Source organism: Bos mutus, chromosome 12 (genome assembly GCF_027580195.1).
Source record: "Bos mutus isolate GX-2022 chromosome 12, NWIPB_WYAK_1.1, whole genome shotgun sequence".
Classification (NCBI taxonomy): domain Eukaryota; kingdom Metazoa; phylum Chordata; class Mammalia; order Artiodactyla; family Bovidae; genus Bos; species Bos mutus.
In genome coordinates this window covers 28,200,014-28,225,961 of record NC_091628.1, presented here as the reverse complement: position 1 = coordinate 28,225,961, position 25,948 = coordinate 28,200,014, and the positions used below count along the sequence as shown (strand labels likewise).

General features: G+C 36.6%; 1 protein-coding gene across 4 annotated transcripts in view; it reads left to right on the top strand.

Moving 5' to 3' along the window:
* The window catches only part of PDS5B (PDS5 cohesin associated factor B), a 183,483-nt gene that overhangs the window by 138,415 nt on the left and 19,120 nt on the right, over window positions 1–25,948 (top strand). For all 4 annotated transcript variants that reach the window (XM_070380439.1, XM_070380440.1, XM_070380437.1 and 1 more), the window contains exons 22-25: window positions 7,493–7,561; window positions 9,188–9,324; window positions 17,082–17,205; window positions 24,638–24,842. In XM_070380439.1, coding sequence (XP_070236540.1) covers window positions 7,493–7,561; window positions 9,188–9,324; window positions 17,082–17,205; window positions 24,638–24,842 — 535 coding nt within the window. The remainder of the gene's footprint in view (window positions 1–7,492; window positions 7,562–9,187; window positions 9,325–17,081; window positions 17,206–24,637; window positions 24,843–25,948) is intronic.

Below are 25,948 nucleotides of genomic sequence, written 5' to 3'. Positions count from 1 at the left end.
GCCTATTGAGACAATTCTTGTGTGTATAGAAAAAGTATGTCAGACAGTTGGATTACAGTAAAAATTTGTATATTTAGAGTGTGTAATTAGAACTACAGTAAGATAGGAAAGAGAATATGAAACAGAAATAGTATTTGAAGTGATAATGCCAGAAAATTTTTCAAAATTTATGAAAGACATCAAAGCTATACATTCAAACTCCAAGTAGGATCAGTATAACACAAAGCTCACTAGATACATCATAGTAAAACTAGAACCAATCAAAAGCCTTCCAGGGAACAAGACTGTCACCTGACTTCGAGAAAAGATTAGAAAATGGAAGATAATGGAATAATAACTTCAAATTATTGAGTGGAAGAAAAGTACCAATCTGGAATTCTAAACCTGGAGAAAATATCCTTTAAAAAGGGAATGCAACATAAACACATTTTCAGACAAAAACTGAGAGAATGAGAGAAAATATTTGCAAATCATGTACCTAATATGTCCATATTGTATAAATCACACGTATAGCTCAATAGCAGAAAAAGAGTTTGATTAAAAAATAGGCAGAAGCAACATTTTTCCAAAGAACGCAAACAAGTCATCAGTAATTGTATGAAAAGTGCTCAACATCGGTAATCACCAGAGAGATGCAAATCAAAACCACAAAAAGATAGGACTTCATTTCTCTTAGAATGACTAATATAAAATAGATAATAAGTGTTGGTGAAGATGTGAAGAGAAAGAACCCTTTTGCACTGTTGGTGTGAATATAAATAGATACAGCCACCATGAAAAACAGTATGGAGAATCTTCCAAAAAATTAAAAATAGGGAAAAAATAAATAAATAGAAGCACCACATGATCCAGTAATAAATACTTCAGAGTATTTATCTGAAGGGAATGAGAACACTAATTCAAAAAGATCTCTGCACCCCCATGTTCAATGCAGCATTATTTATAGCAGTCAAGACATGGAAGCAACCCAAGTGTCCATCTAATGGATGAATGGATAGAGAAAAAAGTGGTGTATATATACAATGTAATATTGATCAGTCATTAAAAACAAGGAAAAAGTCCTGCTATTTGTGACAGCATGGATGAACCTTGAGGGCATTATGCTAAGTTAAATAGACAAAGATGAATACCATGTGATGTTCCTTACATGCAGTATCAAATTTTAAAAAACCCCAAATAACAGCAACAAAAACTCTCAAACTTATAGATACAGAGATCCAGTGGTAGTTTTCAGAGGCTAGGGATGAAGGATGTGTGAATTGGGTAAAGGAATTCTAAAGGTACAGACTTCCAGTTAGAAAATAAGTCAAGGAATGTCATGTACAGCATGGTGACTATCATCATTAATACTGCCTGATATATCTGAAAGTTTCTGCTGAGAGTAGGTCTGAAAGTGTCTCATCATAGGAAAAAAATTGTAGCTGTGTTGTGATGGGTAGTCACTAGACTTACTGTGGTGATCATTTCACAATATATGTAAATACTGAATCATTATACCTGTAGAACTGATTTGTCATATGCCAATTATATCCTTTTAAAAAAAGAGAATTATTAATTTGAAAAAAGTGAAAAATGAACCTGCAGAATGGGAGAAAATATTTGAAAAATCATAAAATCTGATAAGAGGCTTAAAACTCAACAACTGGACGAACAGCCCAATTTTTTTAAATGGGCGAAAGACCTGAATAGTCATTACTATTAATAGTTATTATAGCTTTTTCGTTTATATTTTTGTATTAAGGTTTGTTCATTGTTTTTCTAGACACGATGCTATTGCACACTTAATAGACCATATTATCATGTAAACATAACTTTTTGTACACTGGAAAACCAGGACATTGTGTAGCTTGCTTTATTGCAATACTTGCTTTAGTGTGGTTGCTTGGAACCATACCTGCAGTATCTCCGAGGTATACCTGTTTCTGCTTGCTCATGCTTCATTTTTGCTTTCTTCTGACCCATCTTTGAATTTACTCATCCTCTCTTCAGATTTGTTGAGTCTTATGTTAAACCCATAAAATTGAATTCTTAATTGCAATGTTTATATATTTTTTCCTGTAATTTCCTTAGAGTTTTTAAATAAAATTTTTAGTTCCCTGCCAGAATTCTTTTTCTTACCATTTAATCTTTCAGCACCTCTAATTATGTTAAAATTTATGTGAGTTAGTCTCAATATCTGTATCTCCAGTGGCTCTTTTTCTCTGTCTGGTTTTCGCTTGATTGTTGGTCAGGTCTTACCTTGTACACATTATTGTTGATTGAGCTGCACGCTTTGTATATGAAAAGTTATAGAGATAATTGGAAGCTCTGGATAATTTTATAATTCTTCCAAAGAAGATTTATTTTTGCTTCTGTGATAGGCAGTTGAGCTGCTCTGAAATAATTTTCATTCAATCAAGAATGCAGTGATTGGAAACTGGGCTTCAGTTTTTGAGAGGCTGATTGTTTTTCTGATCACTTTTATGTTTAGGGTGTTTTTATTTGGGATCCACCCAAAACTCAAGGTTGTTTAGCAAGTCAGTCAGTTCAGTTGCTCAGCCATGTCCGACTCTTTGCGACCCCATGAACTGCAGCATGCCAGACCTCCCTGTCCATCACCAACTCCTGGAGTCCACCCAAACCCATGTCCATTGAGTCGGTGATGCCATCCAACCATCTCGTCCTCTGTCGTTCCCTTCTCCTCCTGCCCTCAATCTTTCCCAGCATCAGGGTCTTTTCCAGCGAGTCAGCTCTTCGCATCACGTGGCCAAAGGATTGGAGTTTCAGCTTCAACATCAGTCCTGCCAGTGAACACCCAGGACTGATCTCTTAGGATGAACTGGTTGGATCTCCTTGTAGTCCAAGGGACTCTCAAGAGTCTTCTCCCACACCACAGTTCAAAAGCATCAGTTCTTCGGTGCTCAGGTTTCTTTATAGTCCAACTCTCACATCCATACATGATCACAGAAAAAACCATAGCTTTGACTAGACAGACCTTTGTTGACAAAGTAATGTCTCTGCTTTTTAATATGCAGTCTAGGTTGACCATAACTTTCCTTGCAAGGAGCAAGCGTCTTTTAATTTCATGGCTGTAGTTACCATCTGCAGTGATTTTGGAGCCCAGAAAAATAAAGTCTGACATTGTTTCTACTGTTTCCCCATCTATTTGCCATGAAGTGATGGGACCGGATGCCACGATCTTCGTTTTCTGAATGTTGAGCTTTAAGCCAACTTTTTCACTCTCCTCTCACTTTCATCAAGAGCCTTTTTAGTTCCTCTTCACTTTCTGCCATAAGGGCGGTGTCATCTGCATATCTGAGGTGATTGATATTTCTCCCGGCAATCTTGATTCCAGCTTGTGCTTCTTCCAGCCCAGCGTTTCTCATGATGTACTCTGCATATAAGTTAAATAAGCAGGGTGATGATACACAGCCTTGATGTACTCCTTTCCCAATTTGGAACCAGTCTGTTCTTCCATGTCCAGTTCTAACTGTTGCTTCCTGACCTGCATATAGGTTTCTCAAGAGGCAGGTCAGGTGTTCTGGTATTCCCATCTCTTTCAGAATTTTCCACAGTTTGTTGTGATCCACACAAAGACTCTACTCTTTATTGGACTCAGAATTCCATTTTCTTTTTCCTTCTAGCTCTGTGACAGTGATGCAAAACATTGCTCAACCTTTAAACCTCTTTCACTTTCAGAATCAGCCATCATTTATATATCAGAAAAGCAATTTTAGTGCCAGGCTCACATCTCAGTTATTCTCTTTTCAATACCCAAGAACTGTTAGCATCTGGTGATGTTACTCTCCTAACTTTTCTGTTTTTTTCCTGCCCCAGCTAACCACAAAGCACCATTTAACTGTATATTTATCTCAAAACAATGTACCTGTTTAGTTTTGCTTGTTCCTAAGGTTTATGATATATATATATCAATATATGGTATATAGTGACTTGCTGTTATCATTATGGATTTGTTTCTTAGAATAACCCTTGATGTTGAATCTAGCTGTAGTTCATTCATTCATTGCTCTTTATTATATCATTGTGTGAAGTATATCTCATTTTCTTAATGGACACATGGTATATTTCCATTTCTTTCTTGTTTTAAACAGTGCTCCTGTGATTTTTTTTTTTCTTCTTTATAGAACCTTCCGATGCATTATGAGTACAAATTTCTCCAGGTTACATTCACAAGAGTGGTATACTTACGACCATCAGTCTATACATTTAATTTTTCAATTTATTGCTGAAGTATTTTTCAGACTAGTTGTAAAACCTTATTTTCCTTTCAGCAGCATATGACATTATTGTCAAATTACTTAATTTTTGTCCGTCTAATTAATATAAAGTAATATCTCTTAATTTGCGTTTCCCTGATTACTAAGAATGTGTCTAGTCATCATTCATGTTGCCTCTTTTCTGAAATTCCTCTTGATGTCTTGCCTTTTTTTCTTTCTTGAGTTGTTTATGTTTTTCTCACAGGTAATCTTAACACACATATTTTTTTCAGGTACATGTTAAAGTGTGTTCATAAAATGTATAAAATCCTATTTATGGTGTATCTTTCTATTCCCTTCATAGTGTCCTTTGAACAAAAGTTATTAATTTTAATGTAACTAAATTTATCATTCTTTTATCTTGTAGTTAGTGCTTTTTATATCTTAAGAAATTATTTCCTATGCCATTGTCATAAAAATAGTCTCTCATACGTTGTTTTTAAAGTTTTAAGGTTTTCTTTTCACACATAAAAATTTTAATCCATCTGGTTTTGATTTTTTTTGCTTTTTTTGTATGCTGTGACTCAAGAACTCCATTTCTTTCTGTTCTCCATTAGGAGAACCAACTTTCCCAGCATAATTTCTAGAGTGTTCTCTCCTTCCAATCATCTGCAGTGCTATCATTCTTATACAGCCTGTATTTTTTCCCATTGCTTAGTTTGCTCATCTACAATGTGTCTTTAATTAAAATTTTGTAGTTTTCTCTGTAAGCAGATTTAAATATTTCTCTTATACAGCTTTGTTAGGTATTTCAGTTTTAAGAATTATTTTGTTGGTGGTGAATTTGGGCAGTTATTTTATAGTTTTTAATCTTATTATCTTGTGCTAAACTCTTTTTCACTTTTCATCATAATTATGAGAAAGGCTCATTTTGATCGTTTCCTTATCCATAAATATTTTATTGCTACATATTTTCTTATATTTCTACATGTATTTTCTGTACTTACCTTTTTTCATCTCAACTTAATCTATCAGTTTTTGAAAGAGGTATATTCAAGTGTTCTGTTATAATGATGAAATTTTTAATCTTTTTTTAAAAAATCATTTTTATTTGACATTATCCTGCTAGTTTTACAGATGTTCATAATTTTGTATCTTATAAGATTAAAGAAAAATATGTCAGTAAACTTTTTATTAAAATATTAGTATCCCATTTAACTCCATACCCCGTTTATATGCTTTTTCATCTTGACTAGTATATTTGTCCATTAGTTTTAGATTTTTTGTGTGTTTGTTTTTAGTTTTATTGCATCTATTATGTTTTTTTTTTTAATTTTTGAACCTGTCTGTTTATTGATCTTGTGAAAAGAAAGTGAAAGTGAAGTCGTTCAGTCATGTCCGACTCTTTGCGACCCCATGGACTGTAGCCTGCCAGGCTCCTCTGTCCATGGGATTTTCCAGGCAATAGTACTGGAGTGGATGGCCATTTCCTTCTCCAGGGGATCTTCCCAACCCAGGGAAGATCTTACGATGTTTTTTATTTTCTATTTGTAATAATTTATGCTGATTGAATTTTCTTGTGAATTAAATATTTATGTGGAAGGCATCTTTGAATAATTCTTTCAAACTGGCTTGTAATTTGAAAGATTTCTGAAAATATTTTTCTCCCTATTCTTAAATATTAGAATTTTATTTTTCAACTCTCTTGGCTGTGGAAAATTCAGAACATTGTTTTTTGGCATGTGGTCTTGCCACCAAGAAATCTGAAGTTGATCTGGTTCTTGTTTTTTTTGGTAGGTTCCTCTATGGGAGCTTTGGGATTTTGGGGGATGTTCTTGGTTCAGAAATTTCGTCAGTATGTTTCTAATGAGATTCTTTTTTTCATTATTTCCACTTCATGCTTTGAAGGTGCTTCTCTCCTGAAGACTTGGTCCTTAAACTATTTGTAAATAGCTCTGTGTGTCTGGGGAACTTGCCTTCTGTATTGGAACTACCTATCCTGTTGCTAGAAGGTCATCTGAGGTGCTCTTTGACAAATTTCTGTTTCCAACTAGAAATGGCGCATGTCAGGTTGAGGGGAAAATGAGATCTCCTGTGTTCCAAGATTGGGTTCAGCTCTTTGATCACCTTACTTATTCCCTGGCTGCTACTGTAAATTCACATCTCTTAATACTTTCAGTTTATCATCTCCATATTACTCTATGATTGTTCTAAAAAGATGACTTTTTGGAGGGTGTTTTCTGTGTTTTTCTGGAGATGTCAATCCTCTAGCTCTGTTTTTTTGTTTGTTTTCTTTTTGCTGTATATTTTCTGTTTTTTGAAATTTTTCTATGGTTTTGGTTTTGTTTTCTGGGCTTCCCTGGTGGCTCAGACGGCAAACAGTACACAATGCAGGAGACCTGGGTTTGATCCCTGGGTCAGGAGGATCCCCTGGAGAAGGGAATGGCTACCCACTCCAGGATACTTGCCTGGAGAATTCCTTGGACAGAGGATCCTGGCCGGCTACAATCTTTGGGGTCACAAAGAGTTGGACATGACTGACTAACACTGACTTTTTTGCTTCCCAGCCCAGCTACCGGGGTAAGAGGGATGGGTGTGGGGTGGGGTGTGTGGGTGTGAGTGTGTGTTGCCTTTAAGTAGGAAGATACTGATGTATGTTTTCTGTTACTTCAGCTGCAAGCCTTTATATTTGTTCCCTGCTCAAGACTTTTTGCAGCTACCTTTCCCCTTGTTTATGAACTACAGCTGACCATTGAGCAAAATCAAAGTTAAAGCTGCCAACCCTTTGTGTTGTGGAAAAATCTTTTTACAGTTTATAGTCAGCTCTCTGTATGTGGTTCCTTGGACGTTTGTGGTTCAGTCAAACATAGATTGTATATAGTGTATTACTGTAGTATGTATTCACTTAAAATCTACATGTTGGTGGACCTGCACAGTTCAAACTTGTCTTATTCAAGGCTCATCTGTATCCTTTTTGGCTCCATTGATTTTTATCCTATTCCTTGCCGGCTGCCTTAAATAAATGAAACATTAGTCTTAAAGGGGGTTAAGCAAGGAAGTGTACATAAGTTGTTAAAGTCAGTCCTGTCTCATACTTGCAAAGAACCAACTGGAGCTGGGAGCATAAGGTTCATTTTGGTGCTAGTGAAGACAGGTCTTTCAAACTTTTTGCGTAAGTAACAGAAAACGTAGTCATATATAATGACTGTTGCTGTAGAAGGTAAAGATTTCATTCATTCTCTATATATTAATTACATATGAGAATTTGTATCTTAAAGTCCTTAATTTTTGTTTAGCTTCCAGGAAAAAAGACAACTAAGCTTTGGGTTCCAGATGAAGAGGTTTCACCTGAAACAATGGTCAAAGTGAGTGACATGCACAGATCTGCTGATTTTAATCTACTTACCCTATTATTATTATATTATAGGTGTTAATAGTTCCTGTTATAAAGATATGGCTATTGAAGTAATTCAAGTTTTTATGTTTATTCTATGACATCCTTTGGGCCATGAGAGTGTAGGGTGATACTGAGAAACCTGAGACTTTGGGGAGCTGCACATAATCTAGTTTGGAAAATAAAAAGAGTGAAAACTCCTTCCATGTTACTTTTTCTTAGATATCAATATTTTAATGGCAGAAGACAATGCTGGCTTTAAGTACCTTCTCTTTTCAGTAAAGATGGTCATCCAGGTTTTAAGACTGTTCAGCAGGGCTTCCCAGGTGGCACTAGTGGTAAAGAATCAGCCTACCAATGCAAGAGAAAGAATCTGCCTGTCAGTGCTGGAGACGAGGGTTCAATCCCTGGGTCAGGAACATACCCTGGAGGAGGAAATGGCAACCCGTTTCCAGTATTCTTGCCTGGGAAATCCCATGGACAGAGGACCCTGGCAGGCAACAGCCCATACAGTCACAAAAGAGTTGGACATAACTGAGCATGCACGCACATCTTTTCCATGGGATTTGATAAACATTTTTATTTAAAAAAATTCAACCTGTAATTTCTTGAGTTAGAAGTTGTATATAAAAGATTGCTTATCGCTTCTGTAGGAGTATTACCTCTCTAAAACCGTATGTAGTCTGTAATATAGACCTCAGTCTATATTACAAGGTGTGAAGGCCAAGAACAAATACATTAAATATTGTTTTTCTAATTATACTTTCTTATAAATAATTTTGTTGTATATTTATGTTTCATACTGTGAACTACTTTTTCACATTATTGCAGTTTCAGATTCTGATACTGTTTCTCCAGACCTGTAGAGCAGTCTTCCTTTAGCATCATTGAATGATGCTGGAAACTTTTGAGTTCAAGTGTGAACCAGTTTTCTCTGCATTGGTCTCAAGCAGCAGTTTTGTGTAGTTGGACAACACTGTATTAGAAGGCAGGCTGCCTGCACTTAAGTTCATGGTTATGAAGTGGCCAAGGAAGAGAATCTGAAGAGTGTAAGCCACATACCATAGTCTGAAACCCATTTAGCTCTGAAGCTTCAGATCTATAAAAAGTAAGGTAATATGTAAAAAAGAGAAAATGTGTTGTACCACTTCAGAAAGGGTTGTTCCAAATATTAGAGGCAGTAACAGGTATTAAAGTACTGATATTGATAGTAAGTACTGCATAATTATGAAAAATGCAGTACAAATGTAAGGTGGTATAAACTCTTAGACACAAAAGATGAAATACGGTTTGCATTTGGGAACTTTATGGATTAGGGAAGTTAACATGATTTTACTGTGGATTCTAAAGGGTAGAGTGTTGAGAAACATTTTTTAAAAAGCAGTAAGAACCAGTTTTTAGATAAACCATTCGTCAGTTACCAGGAGGTGGAACATTTTTAAAACATTCAGTTATCTTCACACATGCAAATAAAAATAATTTTTTCTTTCCTATTCTTAAAACACATCTATTAAAAACATTTCTTCATTCTTTCTCAAAGCTAATGTAGAGTTTCTTTGAACAGTAGCAATGTTGTGTCAATTTGTATTTTAAATAGATTCAGGCTATTAAAATGATGGTTCGATGGCTACTTGGAATGAAAAATAATCACAGTAAATCAGGAACTTCTACTTTAAGATTGCTTACAACAATATTGCACAGTGATGGAGACTTGACAGAACAAGGGAAAATTAGGTATGTAAATACAGCTCCAGCATTCTTTGGATTACACAGTATGTTAACATCTGATGTAATTTTTGAATGATGGTTTCTTTTTAAACAAAATAATACAGATTTGTAGATATGCATATACTTTTATTGTAATAGGCTTTTGTATAGTGGTTATTTCAAAATGACAGTCCCATGTCTAGTGCAGATTACTGCTGAATGCTTTTAAGTATTTTTAACAGTAGATGTTTACTTTTTTCTAATACCTTATATGAAACTGTTAATGTACCAATCAGTAACTGGTGTTTTACATTCTTGTTAATATTTAAATACAAAAGAACAGACCAAATAGAAAACAGCTTATCTGAATCTGTTTCCAAAAGTATTGTTGTTGTTGTTTAGTTTTGCTAAGTCGTGTTTGACTCTTTGCGACCCCATGGACTCCAGCACACCAGACTCCTCTGTCCTCCGCTGTCTCCTGGAGTTCGCTCAGACTCATGTCCATTGAGTTGGTGATTCTATCTAATCATCTCATCCCCTGCTCCTTTTGATATCAGTCTTTGCCAACATCAGTGTCTTTTGCAATGGAATTGGCTCTCTGGAAGTAAAAATATATGCATACGTGGAAAATACACTTGACACAAAGTATTAAAAATACATATACTTTTTTGTTTGTGTTTTGTTTGAAAGATGTATAGTCTAGTGATTGAAAACATGAACTCTGGATTCCAGATTCAAATCCTGGGACCACATCTTAGCAGCTTGGTACCTTTCAGCAAGTTACTGTAACTGCTCTGTACCTCAGTTTCCTCAGCTATAAAACAGAGATGATGATTAATGCCTATCTCATCTAGCTATTATGGTAATCAAAAAAGGTAGTATATTTAATGTATTTAAAACACTGTCCAGCAAATAGTAATTAGATATATTGATGGTAGTGGTTATGTCAGAATTAGCTAAAATTTAGAAGTTTGTCCTCTGTGAAAATACAGGTACCATTTATAACATCTTATTGGTAGTTAAAAATATAAGAGTAACTTCCCCCACCTTTTATATATATATGTGTGTGTGTGTACACATCTAGCTTAAAGTCTTCAGGACCAAATATAAATGGTAATTGTCAGCTGCTTAATACTTTGCCATCTTTGCTTCATTTCTTATATGTTTTGCGCATACGGTACTTTTTGCATAGAATATTAGCATTAACACATTCTTCTCAAACAGATCAAATAAAAAGAAAGTTCTGTAAGGTATTCCACATGTATAACTCATTTATTACCTTTTCAGTAAAATTAGTTGTCTCTACCTTCTACTCTTATAATTTATGTTAGCATCCAAGAGTTACATAATAATTAGAAAAATTTCCTTAGTATTGATACATTTTGTCTCAAATTTACTAATTACATTATTTATGTGCATACTTAGGTCTCATGCCACCTGTTTTTATTCATAGTATTCTTTAACAAAATCACATGTGTTCTTGAATTCTGTAAGTGTGTGTGAATTACATTGGATCTGTCTGCATTTTTTTAAAAAATTTAATGAAGTACAGTTGATTTACAATAATGTGTCAATTTCTGCTGTGCATCAAAGCGATTCAGTTAAATACACACACACACACACACACACACACACATACATGCCTTTTCATATTCTTTTGCGTTGTAGTTTGTCACAGGATGTTGAAAATAGTTCCCTGTGCTATACAGTAGGGCCTTGTTGTTTCTCCATCCTACAGCTGAAAGTTTGCCTCTGCTAATCCCGAACTCCCACTCCTTTTCTCCTCTACACCTCCTCCCCCTTGGCAACCACATGTCTTCTTTCTATTTCTGTGAGTTTGTTTTTGCTTTGTAGATTTGTGATTTGTGTCACATTTTAAATTCCACATATAAGTGATATCATATGGTATTTGTCTTTCTCTTTCTGACTTTGCTTAGTATGGTAATCTCTAGGTCCATTCATGTCGCAAATGGCAGAATTTCATCTTTTTGATGGCTAAGTAATATTCCACTGTATACATGTACCATATCTTCTTTGTCCATTCATCTGTCGATGGACATTTACACTGTTTCCATGTCTTAGCTATTGCAAATAGTGAACATAGGGGTGCATTTATCTTTTTAAGGTTAGTTTTGTCTTGATGTATGCCCAGGAGTGGAATTGCTGGAACTTTGTTTTTAGTTTTTTGAAGAACCTCCATATTGTTTTCCATAGTGGCTGCACTGATCTACATTCCTACGAACAGTGTAAGAACAGTGTCCTTACACAGTGAAGGAACTTTTCTTCACACCCTCTCCAGCATTTGTTGTTTGTATACTTTTTAATGATGACTATTCTGACTGGTGTGAGGTGGTACATCATTGTAGTTTTGATTTGCATTTCTCTAGTAATCAGCAATATTGAGCATCTTTTCATGTACCTGTTGGCCATCTGTATGTCTCCTTTGGAGAGATGTATATTTAGATTTTTTATTTTTTGATTGGCTTGCTTGTTGTTGAGTTTTATGAGCTGTTTCTGTATTTTGGAAAGAAAGCTGTTATTTGTCACATCATTTGCAGATATTTTCTGCCTATCCCTAGGTTGTCTTTTCATTTTGTTTGTGGTTTCCTTTGCTGCAAAAGCTTGTAAGTTTAATGAGGTCCCATTTGTTTATTTTTGCTTTTATTTCTATTGCCTTGGGAGCCTGACCTGTGAACAATTGTGTGATTTATGTCAGAATATTTAGGCTTTCTTCTGTGAGTTTTATCGTGTCGTTTTGTTTTTAAGTCTTTAAGGCATTTTGAGTTTATTTTTGTGTATGGTGTGAGAGTGTATTCTTACTTGATTGACTTCCATGCAGTTGTCCATCTTTCCCAGCACCACTTGATGAAGATTGTCTTTTCCTCATTGAATATTCTTGCTTCCTTTGTCAAAGATTAATTGTTCACAGGTTTGTGGATTTATTCTGGGCTCTCTGTTCTGTTCTATTGATCCACTTGTCTGTTTTTGTGCCAATAATATACTGTTTTGATTATGGTAGCTTTTTTGTATTGTCTGAAGTCTGGAGGACAATGCCTCCTGCTTTATACTTTTCCTCAGGATTACCTGACAATTCTGAATCTTTTTTGGTTCTGTTTACCTTTTAGGATTATTTGTTTTAATTCTGTGAAAAGTCTCATGGGTAATTTGATAGGTATAACCTTAAATCTGTAGATTGCTTTGAATAGTATGGCCATTTTAATACTCAATTCAAGAGATGGGATGTTTTTCCATTTCTCTGAATCATCTTCAGTTTTATTAATATTTTGTATTTCTCAACATATAAGTCTTTCATTTCCTTGGTCAGGTTTATTCCTAAGTATTTTATTTTGGTGGTACAGTTTTAAAAGGGATTGTTTGTTTACACTCACTTTCTGATATTTTACTGTTGCTGTAAAGAGATGCAGCCTGTTTCTGTATATTAATCTCGTCTCCTTCTACCTTGCTGAATTCATTTATCAGTTCTAGTAGTTTCTGTGTGGAGTCTTTAGAGTTTTCTATGTAGTATCATCTGCATATAATAATAATTTTTACCTCTTCTCTACCAATTTGAATACCTTTTATTTCCTACTCTGCTTTAGCTGGGACTTCCAATACTATGTTGAAGTGAAGTGGTGACAGTGGGCATCCTTTTTTTCCAGAGTATACTGGGAAGGCTTTCAAGTTCTTACTGTTGAATATTATATGGGCTGTGGGTTCATCATAAATAGCTTTTATTATGTTGAGCTATGTTCTCTCTGTACTCATTTTCATAAGGGTTTTGTATCATGAATGAATGTTGACTTTTATCAATTCTGTATCTACTGACGTGATCATGTGGTTTTAATCCTTTCTTTTGTTGATGTGGTGTATCACATTAATTGATTTGCATGATTTGAACTGTCTTTGTGACCCTGGGGTGAATCTAGCTTGGTTGTGGTGTATGACCTTTTTTATGTGTTGAATTCAGGTTGCTGATACTTTAAGAACTTTTGTGTTTATTCATCAAAGATATTGACCTGTAATTTGCTTTTTTGATGGTGTCTTTGTCTGGTTTCGGTAACTTCATTGCCAGACTTCAGGGTGATGGTGACTTCATAGAATGTCTCTGGGAGTGTTTTCTTCCTATTCACTCTTTTGGAAGAGTTTAAGAAGTTCTTTTTTGTATGTTTTATAGAATTCCCCAGTGAAGCCATCTGGTCTTGAAGTTTTGTTTGTAGGCAGTGTTTTTGGTTTGGTTTTCTTAATTACAGATTCTGTATCGTTTCTAGTGATTGGTCTGGTTATCTGTTTCTTCTTGCTTTTTAGTGGGCTGTATGTTTCTAAAAAGTCGTCCTTTTCTTCTAGGTTCATAGTATTGTTCATAGTAATTCTCTTTCAGTTTCCTTGTACTTCTGCAGTTTGAGTTGTGATTTCTCCTCTTTCATTTCTTATTTTGTGTATTTGAGTCTTGTCCTCTTGCTGAGCCCGGTCAGAGGTTTGTCAATTTTTGTTTGCCGTGTCAAAGAATCAGCTCTTGGTTTTATTGATTTTTTTTTTTTTGATGTTGTTTTTAAATCTCTGTTTTATTTATTTCCTCTCTGATGTTTATTATTTCCTTCCATCTGCTGACTTTAGGTTTGTGATTTGATGGTTTTATTTTGTATTATTCTTGTATTCTCTTCTTTTTGATTTTTGTTAATCTGTTGTTATGTTTTTGATTTGTGCCTGCCCTGGTTTTCAAATATATTAAACCTGTTAATATACCTACTTGCTTTAGATTTAGGTAATCGTACAAACTGAAACACATTCTAGGAAAAGACAAATCTATATTTTCTTACTCTCCTCTCCCACATTTTATAATTTTGTTGTCCTTATACATCCTCATAGTGACACTTTGGCTGTTCGTTTTGGTAATCATTGGCTTCACAGTAATTTTATTTTTTGAAGAATTTGTGTACTTATTTCAGTGATTTACTTTCCAATTGTGATTTTCTCTTTCTTATAGATTCTTGCATCTTTTCTACTTAGAAAGGACCTTTCAATATTTCCTTTAAGATAGGTTTAGTATTGTATTCTTTAAGTTGCTGTTTTTCTGAGAAATTCTTTATTTCTCCTTCTATTCTATAGGATAGTCTTGCTGGGTACAGTATCTTGGGTTGCAGATGTTTCACTTTTGGACTTTGAATATATCTTGCTACTTCCTTATGGCGTGCAGTGTTTCTGTAGAGAAATGAGCTGATAGCCTTTTGGGGGTTCCCTTGTAGTTAACTTTTCTTCTCTTGCTGCCTTTAAAATCTCTCTTTAACATTTGCCACTTTTATTATAATGTGTCTTGGTATAATCTGTTTGGATTTATCTTGTGAAGGGCACTTTGTGCTTCCTCTATTTGGATATCTGTTTCTTTCTTTAGGCCTGGTAAGTTTTCAGCCATAATTTCTTCAAGGACGTGTTCATTCCCCTTTCTTTTTTTTCTTCCAGAATCCCTATCATACATAGATTTGGATGCTTCATATTATCCCATAGGTCTCTTATATTGCCTTTTTTTAGGGGGTGGTTGTCTGCTGATCTACTTGGGTAATTTCCATTTTTCTGTCTTCCAGAAAAATGGAAATTTTTCATTTTTCCATTTAAATAAATGGAAATTATTCCTTCTGCTGTCCATAGCCTTTAGTTCAGCTTTGGTCTCTTCTAATGAATTCTCTGTTTTTTTCCTTGGCCCCTGCTTATAGTTTCCAATTCCTTTTCACAATAATCTGCATCTGTATCAGTGGCCTTTCTTAATTCCTGTAGTATTTTCATTCATTTTCTCCATTTTGAATTCAGTGTCTGTTAGACTGAAGAAGTCTGTTTCATTGTTCTTTCAAAAGGGGAATTCTCTCTATTAATGGAGAGCGCTTTTTCTGCTTCTTTATTTTACTTTTATTTCTTTTGCTCTGTGAGTCTAGAGCAGTTACCTGCTGTGGTCTTTGAGGGCTGTTTTTCTGTGGGGGTGACCCTGTGTAGCCTGTGTGAGTTTAATATTTTTTGGTGTGAGGGCAGTTTTTTAGTATGGATGCCTGCAGCCTGTTTCTTCCGTGTATGCTGGCCATTATCCCCTTGATAGGAGCGGTGACAGATGTTGTAGTGACCAGAGCCTGCACAAACTATCAACCAGGCCTCCTCTTTGGTCTGTGGTTGTCATTGCCCTGTTGGGGCAGGGTCTGCTCCCAAGTTGTTGGGAGTAGAAGCCCCTGATCCATTTCTGATCTGCACTACAAGGGAGGTAGGATTGGAACCCCCTACCAGAAGAGGAGCCACTGAGTATTGTTCCACTGGATCTGTGTACCTGTGAGTATGCTCCGTTGTGTCAGCTTCACCTTTTGTGTGAACTCACAAAGTGCACTGTTGTTGGCACTGCCTTCGCCTCACCTCAAGTGTGGCTATGCTGGCAGTTGGTCTTGGTGTCTCTCAGGAGTTGTTTTCACAAGGTCACCAGTGCAGATACGCTGAAGTCAGGTCCCAAGACTGTAGTAGTTGCATACCTGGACCCCTGGACCTGCTGTGGGAGCTATGGAGGCACTGCAGACCCTGACCTGGCCCAGTCCCCGAGTGTATGTGCCCACAAAGCCCACAGCTGCTAAGGCCAGACCCGTCCACCTGCAGGAGCTCTTGTTGGGTCTGTGTTCTTAAACTAGTCTTCAAAAACATTGTTGTAATGGACAGAAGAGCTTGGCAAGCTGCATTCCGTGGGGTCACAAAGAGTCAGACACGACTGAGTGCGCACACACACACACACACAAAGTATTTTAATTAGTTACTTTTTAAATTTACTAAATTCCAACAAGGAAATCAGATTTTCCTTAGCGGTGGTTGAGTGATTTATCTTATAATAACTACTTGAAATATTGCTATTGATGAACTGAAAATATCTCTGCAACCTGTAACTTCAGAACCTTTAATGTTGTCATACACTCTGTAAATATTTTTACGTAATTGTTAGAAAGATAAAGGAAGAGTCTTAAACCAACTAGATCTTTAGATCTTGGAAGATTAAGATTTGTTTCTTTTGCATCCTGGAAGATTAAGATTTATCTCTTTCACATCCCTCTCATTATGGTGTATTTGTTGTATGTATAGTAAATAATAATGTTTTACTATGGAGCTATATAGGGAGTCCTAATTAAGTAGTTACAACTTCCCTCCTTACAATATTTCAGTGAATCAGTAATTCATCTGATATGTCTCTGTATTAGGAAGGATTATTTAAATATATTTACTAGTCAAGGATTTCCTAATTGCTGAAATATATCCCATTTTACGACAGATTTTCTTCCCTTAAAAAGAGGCTCTTGATGATATTTCAAAATTGAATACTAGCTAAAAATAGTAATTTTTTTAATCTACTGTACCTGCTTTTATGTTAACTTCTTTTGTACTTAACACCATAGTTTTAGTTGAATGATCAGCAAGTTATGATATTTTGTGCGTAATACATAAGTAAACACATATCCCCGAAAAAATCCATAGTGGAAGACTTGAGACCTAATAACTGAACATACAAATAGATTCGTCCTAGGCTTGGCTGAAAGCTTTCTGTATAGAACAAGAGAATTCAATGACTAGCTTAGACTTGTGTTCAAGCAAAGAATTTTGTTCTGTTGGACACCATCTTCCAAACATAATATAGTGGTCAGTACCACTGAATTGTTTTCTGCCTTTTTTTTTTAGGCCAGAGGAATTTTTATAAAATTAGATACACAAAGTAGGAATATTCTTGTGCAGATGTTTAGAAATCTAATTCATATTCTTTCTTGCTTATTTTTCAGTAAACCAGATATGTCACGCCTGAGACTCGCTGCTGGGAGCGCAATTGTGAAGCTGGCCCAGGAGCCCTGTTACCATGAGATTATCACGTTAGAACAGTATCAGCTGTGTGCTTTAGCTATCAATGTAAGGAAAATGGTTGGTTGTACAGAACATGATTCTTTGTGTTCTTTGACTTTTAGTATTTGTGGTACTTCAGTATTTAAAACATCTGTTTATTATGATTTTAGTTTTGGTACTATTATTCAGATACTTGACTAGTCAATATGAGAAATGAGATTTTTGCGAAGCCCATAATTTTCTGGTTTACTATTCCCTCTTTAATTTTGGAGATAACCTTATTTTGCCATAAAATGAGAATTGTTTAAAAAATAACATATTAAATTTCTTAGAAAACAACGTATGTAATTAATTTTTCAAATTGGTAGTACTTGCAGTCTATCGATTTATTGGACTCTTGGTCTGATATTTCTTAGGGTGTTAGTGGTATTGGTTGTTAAGTAGAAATTTTTTTAAAAAATTAGGGCAAGTATGGATGTTAAGAAAGATGGACTTTGTTTGAAACTTGCTGTGTGTAGTCAGTATGTGCAGATCATCAGTTAAATGTCCATTCTGTCCAGAGAACATCCATGCTTGTTAAATTCTAGAGACTTTGTTTTCTAGCATACTGTATATGTTACTGTCTCAGTCATCAAATTCCCAATGCGAAAGTTCAGATTACCTAAGTTTAAAGGTTGTTTTAGAATTCTGTTGACTGTGAAACATGTATTCATTGTAAAACGTTAATTATTAGCACATTCTCACAATTTACAAATATGGGATTACCCTATTGTAAACAAAGCTTTTTCCTAATTTTGTCGTTCCTTTCAACCACAGGCTTGTCTCTGCTGTCTTATCCTCTCACTCTAACCTGCTCACGTTTTAGCATTTGCTTTCACTGTTTTCCAAAAATGATCTAATTAAGTCCCCCAGTCCAATGGTCTTAATCTTTATTATACATGTCCTTTTGGCATCATTTGACACGACTCATTGCACCTTTATTTTTGAAATATTTTTTTTTGGCTTTTGTCTCCTGATTTTTGTCATACTTCACGACTACATTTTTTGGCCCTTCTCAAGTTTCTGGACCCACTTCCAATGCCAAACAGAAATTTCAAACTTTTATTTCCTGAGAACGTAAGACTGAATCTCTCCCAAATCTATTCTTTCCTGACACACAGAGAACCTCAGTAAACATTAAGTAAAGGTGAATGGCATTTCTTAGACCTAAAAGCATGATTTATATTTGACTATTTGCTTGTGTTTGCACCTTGTCACAAAAGTACAGATAATTCTGTCCTTTGATATCTAGATAATTCTGTCCTTTGATATCTAGATAATTCTGTCCTTTGATATCTGTTACATCTTTTTTATTCATACCTTCTTAACCTTAACCATTCTGATTGCTGTACCCATCGTTAGCTGTCATCTGTGCCATTGGGAGACTTTTCTATGGTGGGTTAAATTTCCCTATCAACTTCTGGTCATGTTATTCCCCTGGTCAGAAATATTTATGGGCTTGTACTCATAAGAAAGAAAAATTGCATATATTTTACCTAGAAGGCCATTCAAGCCCTTCTAATATTTGGACCTGCATATGGACTGGAAGAACCACAAGCTGGAATCAAGATTGCCGGGAGAAATATCAATAACCTCAGATATGCAGATGACACCACCCTTATGGCAGAAAGTAAAGAGGAACTCAAAAGCCTCTTGATGAAAGTGAAAGAGGAGAGTGAAAAAGTTGGCTTAAAGCTCAACATTCAGAAAACGAAGATCATGGCATCCAGTCCCATCACTTCATGGGAAATAGATGGGGAAACAGTAGAAACAGTGTCAGACTTTATTTTTCTGGGCTCCAAAATCACTGCAGATGGTGACTGCAGCCATGAAATTAAAAGATGCTTACTCCTTGGAAGGAAAGTTATGACGAACCTAGATAGCATATTCAAAAGCAGAGACATTACTTTGCCAACAAAGGTTCGTCTGGTCAAGGCTTTGGTTTTTCCAGTGGTCATGTATGGATGTGAGAGTTGGACTGTGAAGAAGGCTGAGCGCAGAAGAATTGATCCTTTTGAACTGTGGTGTTGGAGAAGACTCTTGAGAGTCCCTTGGACTGCAAGGAGATCCAGCTAGTCCATTCTGAAGGAGATCAGCCCTGGGATTTCTTTGGAAGGAATGATGCTAAAGTTGAAACTCCAATACTTTGGCCACCTCATGTGAAGAGTTGACTCATTGGAAAAGACTCTGATGCTGGGAGGGATTGGGGGCAAGAGGAGAAGGGGACGGCAGAGGATGAGATGGCTGGATGGCGTCACTGACTCGATGGACGTGAGTCTGAGTGAACTCGGGGAGTTGGTGATGGACAGGGAGGCCTGGCATGCTGCGATTCATGGGGTCGCAAAGAGTTGGACACGACTAAGCGACTGATCTGATCTGATCTGATACATTTTAAAATTCTGTTTAGCACACCACCCTTTACCTATGTTTATTTCAGTGAAGCCAAACATTTTTTTTCTTTTATGTACCTGTAGTTTGCCTCCCTCTAATTTTATTTTCACCCTCTTCATTTCTGCATACCCAAATCCAACCCTTTCTGCAAATCAAGGCTCAGACACAGTCTTCTCCACGAAACTAGCTCTAATTCATACAATAGATCTCCTTTGGATCCCCTACAGATTTTATCTACAGTCCCGATACATACTTACTTGCCTTGTCTTAGTTACATGCCTATGGTTTATTTGTGTTTACTTGAGTTCAGCTCTTTAAAGGCAATGTTGTATCTCAGTGGCCTTTGTCATGCATTTGAATAGAAAGTAAATCTGGAAGAATAAAAATTCAATACCAATCTTGAAAGCAAAAGTGGCCCAGTTGTGTCCAACACTTTGCAACCCCATGGATTATACAGCCCATGGAATTGTCCGGGCCAGAATACTGGCGTGGGTAGCCTTTCCTTTCTCCAGGGGATCTTCCCAACCCAGGGATCGAACCCAGGTTTCCTTCATTGCAGGCAGGCAGATTCTTGACCAGCTGAGCCACCAGGGAAGCCCTTGAAAGTCAATCAGTCATGTCTGACTCTTTGCGATCCCATGGACTATACAGTTCTACAATTCTCCAGGCCAGTCTAGGTATTTTAGAATTTGAATGCACTTCATGAAAATTTACTGTGTACTTCTATGTGCTATGCATTGTTCTAGGTTCTTCAGATACAAAGGTGAGTCATGGCTATAGCCCTTAAGAAGATAAGCTCTTAGGAGAACAGAAAATATAAGTGCTGTTAATACAATGTAATACACACAATAATTGAACTGTTTACAAGATACTACAAATAACTCTGAGAATAATTTACACTTAAAACGTATACTTTGCTGTACAGCAGAAATTAACACAAAAGTTTATTTAATATGCAGACTAAAATGAATTTCTTAGTAGGGAGTAAAAGCTTTGATTGGAACTTTATCTCAGAAAAGTATTTGGTAGTATTAGATCCCTTGTGGCTCAGCTGGTAAAGAATCTGTCTGCAGTACGGGAGATCTGGGTTCAGTCCCTGGGTTGGGAAGATCCCCTGGAGAAGAGAAAGGCTACCCATATTCTGGCCTGGAGAATTCCCTGGATTGTATAGTCCATGGGGTCGCAAAGAGCTGGACACGACTGAGTTGACTTTCACTTTCACTTTCACTTTCCTTATATTGAACCAATTACTGGTTATAACCATAAACATGAAAGTATAAAGTGTCTGCTTTTTTGAGAGTGTATTTTTCCTGATAAAAATTGTGTCACTCTATCCTCTGCTTCACATGTTTTTATAACGTAGTCAAAGTGTAAATCTTTACTTCATATTTTTAATAGCCTTGTTGTTCAGTTGCTCAGTTGTGTCTGACTCTGTGACCCCATGGACTGCAGCACGCCAGGCTTCCCTGTCCTTCACCGTCTCTTGGAGCTTACCCAAACTCATGTCCATTGAGTCAGTGATGCCATCCAGTCATCTTGTCCTCTGTCATCCACTTTTCCTCCTGTCTTCAATCTTTCCCAGAATCAGGGTCTTTTCTAATGAGTTGGCTCTTTGTATCAGTGGCCAAAGTATTGGAGTTTCAGCTTCAGTATCAGTCCTTCCATTGGATATTCAGGGTTGATTTCCTTTAGATTGACTGGTTTAATAACCTAGTTGAAAGGATAAATATGTTCTTTACTTCATATTATTTTTTATAAACTAGTGAAAAGGGTAAATCTTTGCAAAAATAAGAGCAAACATTGGAAGACTTCCTCATTTCCCAGGAGCACATCTTTTAAATCTTTATTTAGGTGATTCTCTTTCGCTGTACCCATTGGATCATCATTCTTGTCAATTTTCTCATATTTTGTTGTTAAATGTCAATTGCCTTGCATATGATTGGACAGTTTTTTTCTAACATTATCTTAATGACCTTTTGAAACTCTCCTACCTTTGCTGTGATTCACAGTTGACATTGTAATTAATTTGCATTGTACTATTAGATCGTCAGTGATTACTGAAGAATGACAGAAACATGGCTTTGGAAATGTATCTAAGTAGTGTGGAGGGATATTTGAGTGCTCTTCAGTGTTTTGTTGTTGTTTGCTTGCTTGCTTTATTGAGGTATATTTAATTTACAGTATTGTGTTAGTTTTAGGTATGACTAGTGTAGTGATGCCGGTTGCTTCTGCGGTTATATTCCACTATAGCTTATTATATTAGATAATAGTATTGAGTGAAAGTGAGAGTTGCTCAGTCATGTCTGTCTCTCTGCAACCCCATAGACAATAGCTCCCCAGACTCCTCTGTCCATGGCATTCTCCAGGCAAGAATACTGGCATGGGTAACCATTCTCTTCTCCAGTATAATATTGACTAGTTTGTATCTATAATATATTCTTACAAGTAGCTTGTTCATTTATGAATATATTTGTGATATATTGACTTTTAATTATATTGTTTGTTTGTAATTGGATATTTTCATAATGAATAATTGGATACTGAAAATTACTCTCCCTATAGGAGTAATAATGAGGAAGGGGTAATATAAGTTTAATTTTGTTTTGTGGAGGATAAGGATAGATAACAGATAGTAGTTCTGTCTATTGGTTACTATTTTTTTTAATTGAAGTATAGTTGATTTATAGTGTGTTAATTTCTGCTATATAGCCAAATAATTCAGTAGTGCACACACACACACACATTCTTTTTATATTCTTTTCCGTTATGGTTTATCACAGAATACTGAATCTAGTTCCCTGTGCTATCGAGTAGAACCTTGTTATCCATTCTGTGTATAATGCTTTGCATCTGCTAACCCAAAACTACCATTTCCTCCCTCCCCCTCTCCACCTTCCCCCTTGGCAACCAGCCATAAGTCTGTTCTGTGTGTCTGTTCTGTTTTGTAGGTAGGTTCATTTGTGTCTTATTTTAGATTCCACATGTAAGTGATAGTATCTTTCTGACCTACCTACTTCACTTGGTATGGCAATCCACAGGTCCATTCCTGCTGCTGCAAAGTGGCAGTATTTGATTAATTTTACGGCTGAGTTGTATTGTCATTCGTCTGTGGATGGGCCTTTCCGGTGTCTCCAGGTCTTGGCTGTCGTAACCGGCACTACCGTAAGCGTGGTGATGCAGGTCTCTTTCTGAACTATGGTTTTGCTGATTATGTGCCTGGGAGTGGGATTACTGGATTGTATGGTGACTCTACTTTCAGTTTTTTGAGGAACCTCCATACTATTCTCCATAGTAGCTGCACTTGACTACTTTTTTAAAAAGTGGGTGTTTGGTATTGTAATAAACTGAGGTTTAAAGTAAATGAAAGAAGATGCACAAAATAAGGATTTAAAGATAAGGGCAAGATGTTGCAACCTGGGTTTTGAAGAAAAGCAAAATTAGCATTCTAGATAGAAGAAATAAACATACAGTTGCAATAATATGAAACACACCACACATTATGTTCATTGATGGAGTGTAATAATGAAAGTCTTTGTATATCTCATATATGGTTCAAAAGTCATATTGAGCTTTTCCCTATAGTTTAGAAAAAATTCTCATAATGTGTAGCAGACACTGTGTTAGGTTTTGAGGCACAAAGAGGAATAAAATCTCAGTGCTTGGCTTCAAGAAATAGCACTGCATAAGACAGATAAACCAGTCCTTTTCATACTGTGTACTAAATGCTAGCTCAACATTGAGAAAACAAAGATCATGGCATCCGGTCCCATCACTTCATGGGAAATAGATGGGGAGACAGTGGAAACAGTGTCAGACTTTATTTTTTTGGGCTCCCAAATCACTGCAAATGGTGACTGCAGCCATGAAATTAAAAGACGCTTACTCCTTGGAAGGAAAGTTATGACCAATCTAGATAGCATATTCAAAAGCAGAAACATTACTTTGCCAACAAAGGTCCGTCTAGTCAAGGCTATGGTTTTTCCTGTGGTCATGTATGGATGTGAGAGTTGGAGTGTGAAGAAGGCAGAGCGCCAAAGAATTGATGCTTTTGAACTGCGGTGTTGGAGAAGACTCTTGAGAGTCCCTTGGACTGCAAGGAGATCCAACCAGTCCATTCTGAAGGAGATCAGCCCTGGGATTTCTTTGGAAGGAATGATGCTAAAGTTGAAACTCCAGTACTTTGGCCACCTCATGCGAAGAGTTGACTCATTGGAAAAGATTCTGATGCTGGGAGGGGTTGGGGGCAGGAGGAGAAGGGGACGGCAGAGGATGAGATGGCTGGATGGCATCACTGACTCGATGGACGTGAGTCTGAGTGAACTCCGGGAGTTGGTGATGGACAGGGAGGCCTGGTGTGCTGTGATTCATGGGGTCACAAAGAGTCGGACACGACTGAGCGACTGAACTGAACTGAAATCCTAGGCTGGAGATATGCACAGAGTACTAGCAGAGCAAAGTACTAGATATGCACAGAGGGTTCAGGATAAAGATTTACACAGTGATTTCTAGAAGATATGGGAGCTGTCCTTGAAGATGAGGACGGGTTAGCTACTAGAGTGGAGGTGGGTGGTTTAGGAGAGCGAGTGGTGTGAGAAAAGCAGGCACAGTGATGAGCAGTTAACTAAGAGGAATGTGATGTTGCTGAAATGGATTAGTAACTCCTGCCTTTGGAGTTGTGCATTTTAATCTGAACAGTTTTTTTAAATGATAGAACTAAATATATAAATTGGACAGAGTTTTATCTTAGTAAATGAAAAAGGTAAATAAAAGATAGTGTTCAGACTTGTTTTTACATATCTCATTTAAGTTAAGGTGGATTAATATATACTAGTTTTTATCTATTCAGTGTGTTCTCACACAGGTAGCTGGTAGTCATTTTAAGGTCCAAGTTATCACTCTGGCCTCCATATTAACTTGTCACATCTTAGTCCTGTGAACTGGAGCACTGGTTGTGGGTACATGTGCTATGTTTATTCTTCTGATTACCTGATATAGTGGATTTCTTATCCAAAATTGTTACTTCCTCTGATACCATGTAGGTAACATGTGGAATAATTATGTCTTCCAGGATGAATGCTATCAAGTAAGACAAGTGTTTGCTCAGAAACTTCACAAAGGCCTTTCTCGATTACGGCTTCCACTTGAGTATATGGCAATTTGTGCACTTTGTGCAAAAGACCCTGTAAAAGAAAGAAGAGCTCATGCCAGGCAGTGTCTGGTAAAAAATATCAATGTGAGACGCGAGTATCTGAAACAGCATGCAGCTGTTAGCGGTAAGCTTGTGTGAAAATGAAGAGTATACTTTCCCATCTTGCCAGTTTCAGTTTTGTGGAGCACAAAATGACGTTACTGTTGTTTATTATATTCTAATCAGCCCTCATTAAGTAAGTTGTTATTACTGTTTTTCAGCAGCAACTTTTCCTCGTAAAAGGTCATTTTAAAATATAAATGCATGGGTATTTAAATATCAACTCATAGTTTTTTATGCAACTGACTAAAAGGCCAAGGGGAAAAAGCAGGAGCTTTGGAGGTAAATGAAGCAGTAAGGGGTACATTTATGAAGATTGTCTAAGTTCTCTTTTAGTTTAAAAAAGTCCAGGTCTTTAAACTTTATTGGTTGTCCTCACCTGTAGCTGACATTAATATCAGGGTCCTGTGTGCCTTTTTAAAATTTGTTTACCTCACTCCGTCCACACTTACTAGTTTTTGTGTCCCTGACTTCTGTGACTTGATCAACAGCATTAAAAGCCATCCAGTTACGCAAGTCAGAAGTCAGAGGCATTCCTCATGCCTCCTTTTTTCCTTTCATTGGTCACTAAATCCTCTTAATTCTTCTTTTGGGTGTCTTCACTGTTTCTCCCCAACTCCCCTATCCTGCTGTATTTCACTTGAATTATCATATCTACTCCTGACTAACTCCGTGTTGTAAATGTTCCCCTGCCTCCAGCCGAGCCACACCACTGTCAAAATTATCTTCCTAAAACAGATCCGCTCACGTCATTTTCTTGCTTGAAACCTTGGTTGGCTCCTTTCTGCTCAGAGGATCAAGTAGAAGCTCATTAGCATGACACTTTGTAGTGAACTCTCAGCCTGAGTTTTAAACTTTCTCTCTAGCTACTCCAGAATGTAAATTCTTTGCTCCTTGTACTCTGGATTATTTGAAATTTGTCTAGCCAGCTTTTTTCTCTGTTGTCAACTCTGGAAATTTTGCCTCCCCCTTCTGGCCAAACAAATAAACAAAACCAAGGAGAGAAGTTTGCCCCTTTTGAATCCTTTAAAATACAGTTTTGAGACCCTCTTTCTTTCTCTTCCTACTTCGCCTTGAGAGTTCTGGAGTTAAATCTCACCTCTGCCACCTCTGCCATTTACCGGTTGTATT